Source organism: Cotesia glomerata, linkage group LG10, assembly GCF_020080835.1.
Source record: "Cotesia glomerata isolate CgM1 linkage group LG10, MPM_Cglom_v2.3, whole genome shotgun sequence".
Taxonomy (NCBI): Eukaryota; Metazoa; Arthropoda; class Insecta; order Hymenoptera; family Braconidae; genus Cotesia; species Cotesia glomerata.
Window position 1 is genome coordinate 12,157,022 of NC_058167.1, and position 13,129 is coordinate 12,170,150.

Genomic DNA, 13,129 nt, shown 5'->3' on the forward strand with positions numbered 1-13,129 from the left:
AGTATTGTTTTTATTATTATTATTATTATATTTAGTTGTTAACGTTCACACCTTGCACTATCATGTACTCCTGATGTATTTTCTTGTGTTTCATCAAATGTTTTGTGAATAATTACATTAAAAACAGCAACATTAACTGAACAAATAAAAAATAAGACATAAAAAAAATGAATCTACCAAGTGACGATGTTTTTGGGTTTACTCAGCAAACAGCGATGATACTCGAGGGTTTCGAGGCCACTGACTTGATACCAGAGTTCAAAAAACGTAATATATCAACATCAGTCCTGTCCGAGTTGTCCAAAGAAGATTTTATGACACTAGGTGCTTCTGAAGAACTTGCTGACAAAATTATCAAGCAACTGGGTTCTAAATTGCGTAAACCAAAGTCGCCGTTCAATTCTTTGATTGACAATTCATCTATCAGGTTAATATAAATAACATAAATAAAAATAACACTGATGTTAACTGTCATTAGAATTTTTTTTTTATAATTTTATAGCAATAGAATTATTTTAAAAAAATTACATTTGTGAAAATGAAAATAAAATTGTCAGTTTTCAGCTAACTTCAGTATTAAAAATAAAATAGACAATTGGATTGTTAGAATTATTTTTAATGGAAATTATGAAAATTAATTTAGCAGATATTTTGTAATTTTTAGAATTTTTTTAACAAATAAATTATGTCAAAGAAAATGAGAAAAAAATTGACATTTAGAAAATTAGAAAAATAAAAAATTCAATTTTTTAGAAATGATTTTTCGGAGAAAATTTATTTATTAAAGAAAATTAAAAAATTTTCACATGACTGCTAACTTTAATGTTATATGGAAATTAATTTAGCAAATATTTAATAATTTTTTTAACAAAAAAATTATGCCAAAAAAAAAGATTAGAAAAAAAAATTGACACGTGGAAATTTTTAAAAATTAAAAATGGGTTTTTTTTTTAAATAATTTTTGGAAAAAAATTTTTGTCAAAAAAATTTTTTAAATGTCATTTATTTCTAATGATTAATCTTTTTATAATTTATTATTTACAGAGAAGAAAAATTAACGGACATAATAAAAAATACACATCAACAATTAGCATTTTTCCAAGTTTTTATAAATTTTAATCGCGTTAAATTGTCTAAGCTAACAGACGACTACGTAATTGATCTGAATAAAAATGTTCGAGCGAGTGAGGCCCTTCATTTGGTGACTAAATGTGCGATTCAACAATTAAATGATCTTCAATCAGATATACGTAAATTGGTGACAATTATTGAAGTAAATATTTTAATCAATAATCAAATATTTATGACACTGAAGTTGACAGACATTAGAAAATTTTTTTATAATTTTATACCAATTAAATTATTATGAAAAAAATTTCAGATGTAAAAATTTTAAAAAACTATTAACGAAAATTTTTTATTGCAATTGATTTTTTACAAAATTAAAAAAAAATTGATAGTTGTCAGCTAACTTTAGTATTATGAATATTTTAATTATTAATCGCTTTTTTAATTTTTTTTAGGCCGATGAAACTAAGAACCAATCACAGAAACGTAAATTGATTGGAGCTGGATTATTTATTGGTTTAATTGGATCTTCAATACTTATAATTAATTTTCTTAAAAAATCTCACTGAGTAATAATTAATAAGTTATTTTTTTATTTTTTTTTTTTTTTTTTTGTTAACTATTCTTTAATGTTTTTCTAGTTTCATATCTTTGTAAAGGCATTAGCTACTTAAATAATAATTAACTGTTTAATAAAAGTTATCAATTCACTAATTATTATCATGCTGTGAGTATTATTGATTATTAAGTGTCAAATTAAAAAGTGATTTTTTAATAGTCTAATTAATTTATAATTTTTTCATTTTTTATGATTCTTACAGTTACATACATCTGAAAATTTTTAAAATTTTTTAATCAAAAAATTTTTTACGGAAAAATTTTAAATCAGTGATCTAAAATATAAATTTTTTTTTTATACAAATTTTTATCTTAAAAACAATAAAAAATTGTGTAGATATCTGCTTATTGCAATGTTATATTTTTTTTTTAAATCCATACTTAAAATTATTAATGATAAAATTTAACTATGAATTCATAATCTCATACTGCGAACTACGATAAAATCTAAATCTCTACTATTATATAACTAATCAATATTTAAATTATTTATTCTAAAATTAGAGTTTCAGTTCCATCTTTTCGTAAAACAATACCATCTCTTCGTTTATTTTCAGCAAAGTTTTCAATTTTTGATTTGAATATTCTGCAAACAAATATAAAAATATTAATGTAATAACTCGTCAAAAAATATTGTAAATTAATCTCGAATACTTACGAAATAAGACTTGTCCATTGGTGAGTTTGACTAACACTCTGCTTAAGTAATTCCTTCAAACTTTTCTCTTTGTCTTTCAACAACTTATATTTCTTCTCTTCACTAATTATAGACTCGTTCAACTTGTCCTGAAGAGACTTTTCACCATTAGGATTTGCGTAAGACTGCAGCAGTAAATACAAAATATGAGTATACCTTATTCAAATTTATAAAATTTATTCAAGTGCTAGAAACTTACTCGAACTTCATCTTGGATATTCTTCTGTATTTTCTTCATTTTCGCAATTTTTTTCTGAAGCTCCGTCATTTCTTGCGTGTTCTAAAAACAAAATTACCATAAAATAAAAAAAAAAAACAATTATTTATTCTAAAATAAACCAACTATTAGCAGCAATACCTCTTCTATAAGCTTCCTAGTACTTTCAACTTCATTGATCAAATTGGATATTGCATTCTGTGTACTTGAAGCAATAGAATCATAGCTGCGCTTTGCACGTTCGTATTTATCATCAACGTCATAATTTTTTTGTCTTAACGGCTTCAGATCTTAAAAGCAAAATTATCAATTATTTTTATTAGTTACATTCTATTCAATTAATTAGTAACTTATTATTAAAAAAATTTTTTTTATAATTCTAATCACACTATACATAGCTTCGGTACTTTTTAAATGAATTTAAAAAATAATAGTGCTATGACAAGATTAGTTACAAATAATTTAATTAAAAATATAATTGAAAAAATTTATAGAACCAACAAACTAATCAAAACTGCTCCAAAAACTTACAAAAAATTTACTATCACTGAAAAATATATAAAATCGTGAAAAAGGCATATATTCTTATCAAAATCTTTCTGATGATACAAAATTTAACTATTAAAATTATAATATGTTCGTTACAAAATTTTCCCTACTCTCTTAATTATAATTAAGATTTAAATAATTATTTAAATCATAAATGATTATTGCTAAAAAAATTTCAAAGCCAATTAATGATACAATACTAAAGTTAGCCGACGTTTTTTTTTTATTTATTAAATTGGAAAAAAAATATTTTTTAAAAATTGCACTCAAAGTTTTTAAAATTTTTTACAAATTAAATTTCTTTTTAATTTTTTGTCAATAAAAAAAAAATTATAAAAATTTTAGATGTTGGCTAACTTAATTTTCTTATTAATGATTAAATATATTTGTTAAAAATTTTTCCTTAGTCTCTTAGTTATATAATAATAGTACTTGAAGTTCTTTAAGTACTTTCCTCCCTCGGAGCATAATATAATACACAAAAAAAAAATAATTTCAATCAAGAGAAAAATTCTTGAACCAAGTAAAATTTACTTAAACCAAAAATAATTTCTTAGTTTAAAAATTTTTTTACTCAAATCAAGAAGATAAAGTTCTTTAAAATTATTTACTTGATTCAAGTAAATTTTTTTTTTGATTTATTACCATATTTACGTGTACAAAACATAATAAATAAATAAACAAATTTTATTTATCGCTAAATTTGAATCTATTTAGAAGTAATTCGAAAACTTATCATAATGAATTAGCTATTGCTGAAAAGCATATGAAACATTGAAAATATAAAAATTCAGGTCTCGTCCTTTCTAATTATACTAAATTTAATTTAAAAAACTCATTTTACACAGTAAAAAATTTTGCGTCATTGTGTCAAAAAATTTTGGGTTCAAAATTTTTATGTTAAATATTTAACACTTTTTGGTGTTGATTTAACAGAATAAATGTTAAATTTACACATAAAAGTATTAAATATTTAACACAAAAATTTTTAAGTGTAAATACGCTAAAGACAAAATTTTTCCTATTCTCTTAATTATATAGATCAATGTATAAGATTTAAATTAGACTGAAAAAAAAAAATAATTAAATAACTAATATTACCATTCAACAAAGAAGATAACTTTGACTTCAACGTCAACAAGTTACGCGTCAATTGTAAATTAATATCGCTAGCATTGCTCTCATTAAAATGATCAGGAATATTATATTCATAGTTCATCATATTAATAGCATCCATAGTCTTGCTATCACTCAATTTATTCTCCAAAATAATATCAGTGCGACTCAAGATACCGCCTTCAGCTCTAAGTTCAGTCAATTCAGCTCTGCAGCGCTTGTACATGCCGCTTTTGGTCTTCAAACGCGCGACATAGCGCTTTAGATCTTCACCTTTGGGCATCGAATCTTCAGCCAAGTGTTTTGTCTTAGCGCGTTTGTTTTCCAGCTTGATAGTAAGCTCAGCTAGGTCATTTTCGTTTTTTTCCAGCTTGTCAAGCGTGGTGCGTTTTATTCCAGCGATCGCTGCAGCCTGTTGTCTGAATGGAGTTATCTTCTCGCTTCCGTTTTCGGTGATTTTGCTCTCTGCAAGAGTCTGGATTTCGCGTACTAACACGTCTAGCTGCTGGCGAAGCTTGATTATGTCATCTGGGCCAATGTAAGGCGTATTTACGACATTGTTCAGTGCATTGATGCGCAGCTTCAATGCAGATAGTTCTTTGGACATTTTTTCGTTGTAAATCGCCATGAGAATCATCACTTCTTCTTGTAATCGCTGTTGCAAAGTCTGCGGGGTTAATTCAACGTCGGTTTTTTGTAATGTTTGGAGTTTTTGCTCGGCTTTTTGTAATGATAACTGGAAAAAATTTTAATTAATTTATTCTTAATAAAAGTTTGAAATTTAATTGTTCTGAATTTGAAATTGAAATTATGATTTAATGGAATTAAAATGGATCTTAAAATTTGAAAAAATGGTTTTGATAATTTAAAAAATTTTTTTACTGAAAAATAACAATTTTTTAATTATTTAATTAATCGAAATATTAATTGATTAATTTAAAAAATTTATTAACTTATAATACGCTGTAAATTTCTATAATTTACATTATTTATAGTACATTTTTTCGTATTTTTATATGATATTGAAATTGAGAGACATCTGATGATTTTTATAAATTTTTTAAAAAATAAAATATTGCAAGAAAAATTTTAAATAAAAAATTCTATCTTTAGAAGCTCTAAAAAATTGTAAATGCTATTTTTTAAAAATAATTTTCTAGATCTAGTTTATTTTTTAAGAAAAAAAAATTATTAAGTGTCTGCTAATTTAAATGTCCTATTTTTATTATATTTTTTAAAATTATTTATTACATACATTCAACATCAATAGTTATCAGACACTTAATAATTTTGAGCAAAAATTATTAAATGCTTGTCAATTTACTTTCCATATAATAAAATAATATTAAAAATAAAATATCCAAATTCGTAATTCATAAATTAAATACCTGTAATGATTCAATAGCTTTGTTTTCTTGCATACGCTGCAATATTAATTCATGATCTCTATCTTTTTCCAGCCTCAATTCCTGGGCAATTTGTAACAAATGCACTTGTGACGTTGTTTTTGATTTTATTTTTTCAATCCTGTCCACAAGTACTTGGCGTTCTTTTTCCATAGCTCGTAAGTCGGATTTGAGTTCAGCGGCTGCTTCATTTCCCTTTAAATAATTTATTGATTCATTAAACCAAAGATTGTTTATAAAAAAAATCCACAAAATAAAATATACGATCGTTCAAACGCGACAAAAAAATTTTAAGACTTTTAAAATTTATTTAAATAATTACTTTTATACCAGCTTCACGTTCTTTGTGTACAATCTTAAATTCTTCAACAAGTTCTAAATATCTTTCATACAATGCCGATGTTTCAGCGTCTTGCAAATATTCTGCCGGTACTTCAATCTATAAATGAATAGAAAATTTATTAATTTGATCGAAAACTAGTCTATAATATTAATTAATTAAAATAATAAAATTATTCACTTTTATTAAAAATCTTGATAAATAAGCTCGCTTTTGCGCGATGTCAATATTTTTAAAAAGCCATTGAAAAATACCACAAATAGTATCTTGGTCTCCTTTACTCAATCTTTGTCTGCAAAAAATTAGTTTAGTTTATTTTTTAACTATGCCAAAACCAAGGCCAAACGGCAATAAGAGAATATACATAAAATTTTACAATTATTGTGCAAATTTTAGATATAAATTTATGATACCTAAGTTAGCAGACGTCTAAAAATTTTTGATTTTTTTTATTAATAAAATTACAACTAAAAAGATATTTCTAAAAAATTGCACTTATAATTTTTCAAGTTTTTTACATATGTTATTTTTTTTTTTTTTTTTGTTTATATTGAAATTTTTTCAATAAAAAATTTCTAAAAATTTTGAAATGTCGGCTAACTTCATTTTCATTATAAATTTGTATGTAATAAAATAAAAATAAGAAATAGGAAAAAAAAGAAAAAAAAAAATTTGGGTAAAGATATTTGGTAATTATTTACAAGTGGGGTCAATCCCATTTTAAGCCATAACTAGGTAAAAAATTAACATTTTCTAATTTTTTTTTTGATTCTGCTAGTTTTTACGGAGCATTTATAATAAAATATGTCGTGAAAGAAAAAAATGAAGATTTTAATAGTTTTTTTGCCTTTAAAAGTTAAAAAAAATTTTGGCTGTCATGTTTTTAAAAAAAAATGTCTATTTTATCTTTTTTTGATATATTTTTTTTTTAAAGTCCATAAAAAAGAATAATTAAAAAGAAATTAACATGGTCTAGCATAGATTGACCCCACTTGTAAATAATTACGAGATATTCAAGTATTTTTAAGGTAGATATTATTTTAATATGAAGATAAAGATAAAACTAATAAAAAAAAGTATATGAAATTCGAGTATTTTTTAATATTTTATTTTATAAAAAATAAAATAAAATTGAATACCTAAATAATGAAAAATCTTTATTTGTTTGATACTTGAGTATTTTTAATATCGACAAAATTCTCATAGTTGATTGTTCAATATTCTCATCGATTATGTTTATCCTTGGTGTCTCTGTTATTTTTGACAGCACATCACTCAGTAGCTAAAATCAGTCATTAATTAATTTTTCAATCACTTTCGTACTGAAAGCAATTAATTACAAATAATTAAAATTATAAATGATAATTGATAAATATTTACTTGTAATAGATCTGTAGGTGTAAGCGCCTTGAAAGATATTAATGATAAATTTTTATTCAAAAATTTATTCAAGTCAATAATAATTTGTTTTAAATCTTCACCCATTTTAAAATTTTTAATATTAATAATAATACGAAAACTAATTATTATAAAACAATGTAATTATGACAGGAGCATGATACTTGTTATGACACTTGTATTGACATTAACGTTGCTATGGTAACTCACACTCTTTATTGTGTAAATATACAAATATAATACATGCATGAATTTTATAAATAATTTTATTTAAAATTGAACAGAAATTATAAGTTATTAATTTAAATGTACAGATATTTTAATTTTTTTTTTATTTTTCAGTCTACTTAATAAAATACAATTTATATTTTATTTTAAGGTGACAGAAACTGTAAATAAATATAAATATCTCTTTAAATTAAAGTAAGTAAAAATAATTAAAAAAAAAAAAATTATTTTTTATAATTTATTTATAATCTAGTTTTACAGTCAAAGTTTGAAAGACAATTTTGGTTTTATCTTTAAAGTAATAAAAAATTATGTGTATAATTTTTATCAAATATAAACATTAAAATACATTGTCAAATTACAATATTTATTTTTTATAAAGTATTTTAAAAATTGGAAAGACAGTACAGCAGAAAGATATTAAATTCCTTAGTTTAGAATTAATCTAGGTAATTTTTTTATTTTTTTTTTTATTTGGTTTCTTAAATAAGTCAAAAATTAAAATGGCTAATAAAATAATATTAGACTTATCGTCAGTCTGTTCGTAGCACCGGTCTTACAGGAGTTTTATTTCTATAAATGTACACTTGTAATAAAATTCCTAAGTCAACAATTACTTGTAGAGCCCCGCAAATACTGAATTGAACTGGAGCTTCTCGGTGAAGAAAGTAACAGGTTTTGAATGTATCACCCACGGCCCACATGGTGACCATCACGATACTGAAATTTGATTAAAATAATTAGTAAAATTTTTTTTAGTTAATCTATATTATTAAGAGAATGAGAAAAATTTTGTCTCCATGATAGTCATATGATAAATTCGGTTTTTTTAGTGACATTGTAAAGATCTTGACTTGAATTTGTGCCTTTTCAAGATTTCATATCATTTTCACCGATAGTCAAGTTATTATGATAAGTATTTAGGCTGGATTCAAAAATAATCTCTAGGTACGTAAATAAGAAATTACCTTGTATCTTGAGAACTATTGATATTTTTTTAAATATAAGCTCATCCCGATGTTACACTCATCAAGATCTTTCATTTGATTACCCACATCAATTTTTCATATATTTATATATATTATATATATGTATATATGAAAAATATATCAAAATGCATGTGGGTACTCAAATGAAAGCTCTTGACAAATGTAACATCGAGATGAGCTTATATCTTTAAAAATATCAATAATTAAGAAATAACCTTATATCTTGTGCACGATTGACATTTTTAAAGATATAAGCTCATACCGATGTTACACTCATCAAGACCTTTCCTTTGAGTACCCACATGCATTTTTGACATATTTTTCATGTATTCATATATATAATATATATAAATATATGAAAAGTGATGTGGGTACTCAAATGAAAGCTCCTGACAAATGTAACATCGAGATGAGCTTATATCTTTAAAAATATCAATAATTAAGAAATAACCTTATATCTTGTGCACGATTGACATTTTTAAAGATATAAGCTCATACCGATGTTACACTCATCAAGATCTTTCATTTGATTACCCACATCAATTTTTCATATATTTATATATATTATATATATGTATATATGAAAAATATATCAAAATGCATGTGGGTACTCAAATGAAAGCTCTTGATGAATGTAACATCGGGATGAGCTTGTATCTTTAAAAATATCAATAATTAAGAGATGACCTTGTATCTTGTCAAATATTGACATTTTTAAAGATATAAGCTCATTTCAATGTTACACTCATCAAGACCTTTCATTTGAGTAGCCACATCAATTTTACGTATATTTATATATATTACATATATCTATGTATGAAAAATATATCAAAATGCATGTGGGTACTCAAAAGAAAACTCTTGACAAATGTAACATCGAGATGAGCTTATATCTTTAAAAATATCAATAATTACGAAATAACCTTATATCTTGTGCACGATTGACATTTTTAAAGATATAAGCTCATTCTGATGTTACACTCATCAAGACCTTTCATTTGAGTACCCACATGCATTTTTGACATATTTTTCATATATTCATATATATATAATATATATGTGTATATATATATATATATATATATATATATATATATATATATATATATATATGAAAAAGTAATGTGGGTACTCAAATGAAAGCTCTTGATGAGTGTAACATCGGGATGAGCTTATATCTTTAAAAATATCAATAATTAAGAAATAACCTTGTATCTTGTGCACGATTGATATTTTTAAAGATATAAGCTCATCCCGATGTTACACTCATCAAGATCTTTCATTTGATTAACCACATCAATTTTTCATATATTTATATATATTACATATATGTATATATGAAAAATATATCAAAATGCATGTGGGTACTCAAATGAAAGCTCTTGATGAATGTAACATCGGAATGAGCTTATATCTTTAAAAACATCAATATTTAATAAAGTAAAGTGCAATTTAACAAAAGTCATTATTTAATAAAGCGAAATTTTATTTATTTATAATTCATAAGACGGCAGTCACATAGTGACTGCGAGATTGCTAGTAAATTTTATTCAAATTAATTTTTTATATTTACAAAATACTTTTCTGTAAAATTTCGAAATTCTTTACTGAAATTCTAGAACTATGTACATAAAAAATTTTAATTTATTATGGGTTAGTAAATATTAATTATTAAAGATATAAATTAGGAAAAGATTGCATATAAATTGTGAAAAAAAATTAATTTAAAAATAGAGTTGATAAAGTTAGTTAAATATAAAAAGTATTACCTCATTCCTTCAGTGGATTTGTTATCAAGATTACGCAAAAACTGAGGAACCCCAAGCATCGCTTCAGTTAAAACTGCTAATAGGCCGACTGTTTCAACGAATATCGGGTAATCGACAAATATATACATGGCAACTCCTCCGACAACGCCGAATAGCAAGACAAAATCCAAATAGGACTGGAAGTCTGTCCATTTCCAAAAGTATTTAATGTCCAAATCTATTTGAATTAGTTTTAAATGGAAACTACATGAATACAAACAAGGATGTTACAGCAATACACAATTCAACTAAATTTCACGTCAAATTATAATAATATTAGATACCAAAAAAAAAAAGAAAAACAGTGAGAGAGTTTCTAATGCAATGATTATAAGGAAATGTTAGTCACAATTTTTTACTTTGAAAATTATCTGAGATCGGTCATTTTATAACTTTAGTCATTTTTAAATTATATATTTAGTGGTAACCCTCGGAGTACACACCTACGAACAGAATTTTAGAGTTTGATTTTGAAGAATTATATCTTAGAAACTATGCATTTTAGCGGAATTCAGGTTCAATCATTATCATTCTGAATTAAATAGTTTTTAATGTTGAAAAAATTAATTAAAAACGAACCGATGTTCGAGAAATATTTTAGGATAAAAAAAATTCTGAGGTCAAAATGACCCCCAGTATACTCCAAAGATTAAATTTACAGCCAAGTTTTAAAATTACAGACCTCAATAATTTATATTTTTATCAACATACCTGTGAATACTCGATCTTTTAATTTGATTATCTGATTTTTGCTATTGATATTCACGCATAATTTTATCATGAATAACATTGTTATGTTCATTAAAATACTTTGGAAGAGAAGAGGTAATTCAAAACGTTTTCCGAACCTTGAAAATAAAAATAAATATTATTAATGACGTGCTTTTTTTATTTTAATTATTAATTGCTAGCTGATAATTATTAAAATAGCCTTGTAGCTAAATATAAACTTGCATTAATTATAAATTACTGTTTATCATTAAGTAAAAAATTGTGAAAAATATTTACAAGATTAAGTTGACGTAATATTAACATAAAAAACTGTTTTTTGAAAAGAATTCATTATTTTTAATAAATTGATTGATATTTTTTATAAAATTGAAATCAGCAGAAATTTGAAAATTTTTTAAAATTTTTATTAATTATGATAGAAAAACATACTTAAAAAATTTTTTTTAATTTTTTCAAGTGGAATTTATTTTACTAAATATTTTTCATAGTAATTAAATTGTTATCTCTTAATTTTAGCATCATTAATATTTCACATTAAAAAATATGTATCCTAAAATTCAATTTTAAAGTAAAACTAATTTTTTTTCAAGCATAAGTATTTTAACAATTATTTTTTACATTTAATTCTATACTTTATAAAGACTTTTAATTGAAAAATAAAAAATAATTTGAGAACTAAAATTTAATATTTTAATAAAAATATTTTTTCAAGCTTGAAGTAAAAAATTTTTCTGATAAACTTGTACCTAAAAATAAAATTTTCATTTATTAAAAAATTAAATGAATAAAAATAAAAATCATCATTTTTATGAATGATAAAATGAAACCTACCAAAATAATATTCTCAGAGTGTTAGCGATTAAAAGCGCTAGACAAACATAAAGAGAAAATCCTTCAGCATCTTCTTTTTTTTTTATTTCTCTGTATTGTGGAATATAAGGAACTATTCCACCAAATATCATAGCACCAGAAGCAATCCAGCTAGCAATATCACTAATCGAAATATCCATCGAATCTGCCATATTTACAACGCTTCAATAAAAATTTTAAAATCTTAAATCAGTCGAATAATAAATAATAAAATTTTACTTTGTTCTTATTTATTATGTTACATATATTTTGATTATGTTATTTTTTAATTGTCAAATCATTGTTTGCAACTGCGACTAGACACTCTCTCGGTATTTTACTATTTACTTCTGCTTGACATTTTGACAGAACAATGTTTACGTGGTTATGTTTATCCTAACCTGTAACTTACAGTTGAAAAAATCAAAAAATTAAAATTTTTACAAATATATTTTTTTAGCAAAAATTTTAAATCAACTTTTTAATTATTATAATTAACTTTAATTATGAATTTTATTTTTGTTTTTTATGATAAATTAAAAAAAAATTTTTTTGCTAATTTAAATTTCGCGCTTTTTTTAATTCAAGATGGCTGACGCGCAGATGCGCAGAATCGTAGAGATGACTTGGCAATTTAGATATCTAACGTACCAGTTCAGTCGTCAAGTGAGTAACGAATAAGAACGCGCGCGTCGCGGACATCTTGCTCTGTTCATGATCCTCTTTCATGTGTATAATTTTTGAAAAGTAGTAATTTAGGTGTAAAATTGTTTTATTTAAAGTGATTATCAGTAAATTATCAATATAATAATTGTGAATAAATTATTTAATTCAAGTCATGCAGAAATTTTTTTAATAATTGAGTTTATGTTCGCAAAAGTACTTTTTATAGATGGACGCGAAAAATTTTATTATTTTAATCTTGGAATATGACACTAAAATTGAGATGACATTAAAGTTAGCAGTCACTTAACAATTTTTTAATTTTATTTAACAAACAAATTTATGACGAAAAATCATTTTTAAAAAAATGTATTTTTAATTTTTTAAATTTCTACATGACAATTTTTTTTATCATGATTTATTTGTTGAGAAAATTCTAAAAATTCATAAA

The 13,129-nt window shown here is 23.7% G+C and overlaps 3 protein-coding genes across 4 annotated transcripts; 1 reads left to right on the forward strand and 2 right to left on the reverse strand.

The window, feature by feature from the left end:
* The first annotated feature begins 10 nt into the window (after positions 1 to 10).
* Positions 11 to 1,783, forward strand: LOC123272840. The gene is made up of 3 exons (XM_044739847.1): positions 11 to 427; positions 1,045 to 1,273; positions 1,524 to 1,783. Exons 1-3 carry the CDS (start codon positions 168 to 170, stop codon positions 1,635 to 1,637), a joined length of 603 nt encoding a protein of 200 aa, XP_044595782.1. The 5' UTR covers positions 11 to 167; the 3' UTR covers positions 1,638 to 1,783.
* A 245-nt stretch (positions 1,784 to 2,028) lies between these two features.
* LOC123272878 (intraflagellar transport protein 81 homolog) lies at positions 2,029 to 7,607 on the reverse strand. Its single transcript, XM_044739892.1, has 10 exons — positions 7,392 to 7,607; positions 7,151 to 7,293; positions 6,192 to 6,303; positions 5,994 to 6,110; positions 5,654 to 5,866; positions 4,251 to 5,001; positions 2,742 to 2,890; positions 2,583 to 2,663; positions 2,345 to 2,508; positions 2,029 to 2,272 (listed from the first exon to the last, which is right to left on the reverse strand). Exons 1-10 carry the CDS (start codon positions 7,494 to 7,496, stop codon positions 2,176 to 2,178), a joined length of 1,932 nt encoding a protein of 643 aa, XP_044595827.1. The 5' UTR covers positions 7,497 to 7,607; the 3' UTR covers positions 2,029 to 2,175.
* A 402-nt stretch (positions 7,608 to 8,009) lies between these two features.
* On the reverse strand, positions 8,010 to 12,404 carry LOC123272847 (solute carrier family 66 member 2). 2 transcript variants are annotated; one of them, XM_044739857.1, is made up of 4 exons: positions 11,998 to 12,404; positions 11,146 to 11,282; positions 10,396 to 10,579; positions 8,010 to 8,357 (listed from the first exon to the last, which is right to left on the reverse strand). In XM_044739857.1, the coding sequence occupies exons 1-4, from the start codon at positions 12,186 to 12,188 to the stop codon at positions 8,171 to 8,173; spliced, it is 699 nt and encodes a 232-aa protein (XP_044595792.1). In that variant the 5' UTR covers positions 12,189 to 12,404; the 3' UTR covers positions 8,010 to 8,170. The 2 variants fall into 2 exon arrangements, with proteins under 2 accessions (XP_044595792.1, XP_044595791.1); XM_044739856.1 differs by having other exon boundaries at positions 8,011 to 8,357; positions 10,396 to 10,612; positions 11,998 to 12,403.
* Positions 12,405 to 13,129: the final 725 nt, after the last annotated feature.

Excerpts from the sequence above, each read along its gene's own strand:
- LOC123272878 (XM_044739892.1), bottom strand. The coding sequence starts at position 7,496 with ATGGGTGAAGATTTAAAACAAATTATTATTGACTTGAATAAATTTTTG. Across the intron at positions 5,002-5,653 it reads AAGCTATTGAATCATTACAG|TTATCATTACAAAAAGCCGA; the intron begins GTATTTAATTTA and ends AATTTTTTCCAG. Across the intron at positions 2,664-2,741 it reads CTAGGAAGCTTATAGAAGAG|AACACGCAAGAAATGACGGA; the intron begins GTATTGCTGCTA and ends TTTTGTTTTTAG.
- LOC123272847 (XM_044739856.1), bottom strand. The coding sequence starts at position 12,188 with ATGGCAGATTCGATGGATATTTCGATTAGTGATATTGCTAGCTGGATT. Across the intron at positions 10,613-11,145 it reads AAAAGATCGAGTATTCACAG|ATTTGGACATTAAATACTTT; the intron begins GTATGTTGATAA and ends TAATTCAAATAG. Across the intron at positions 8,358-10,395 it reads AAATCCACTGAAGGAATGAG|TATCGTGATGGTCACCATGT; the intron begins GTAATACTTTTT and ends ATCAAATTTCAG.
- LOC123272840 (XM_044739847.1), top strand. The coding sequence starts at position 168 with ATGAATCTACCAAGTGACGATGTTTTTGGGTTTACTCAGCAAACAGCG. Across the intron at positions 428-1,044 it reads ATTGACAATTCATCTATCAG|AGAAGAAAAATTAACGGACA; the intron begins GTTAATATAAAT and ends TATTATTTACAG. Across the intron at positions 1,274-1,523 it reads AATTGGTGACAATTATTGAA|GCCGATGAAACTAAGAACCA; the intron begins GTAAATATTTTA and ends AATTTTTTTTAG.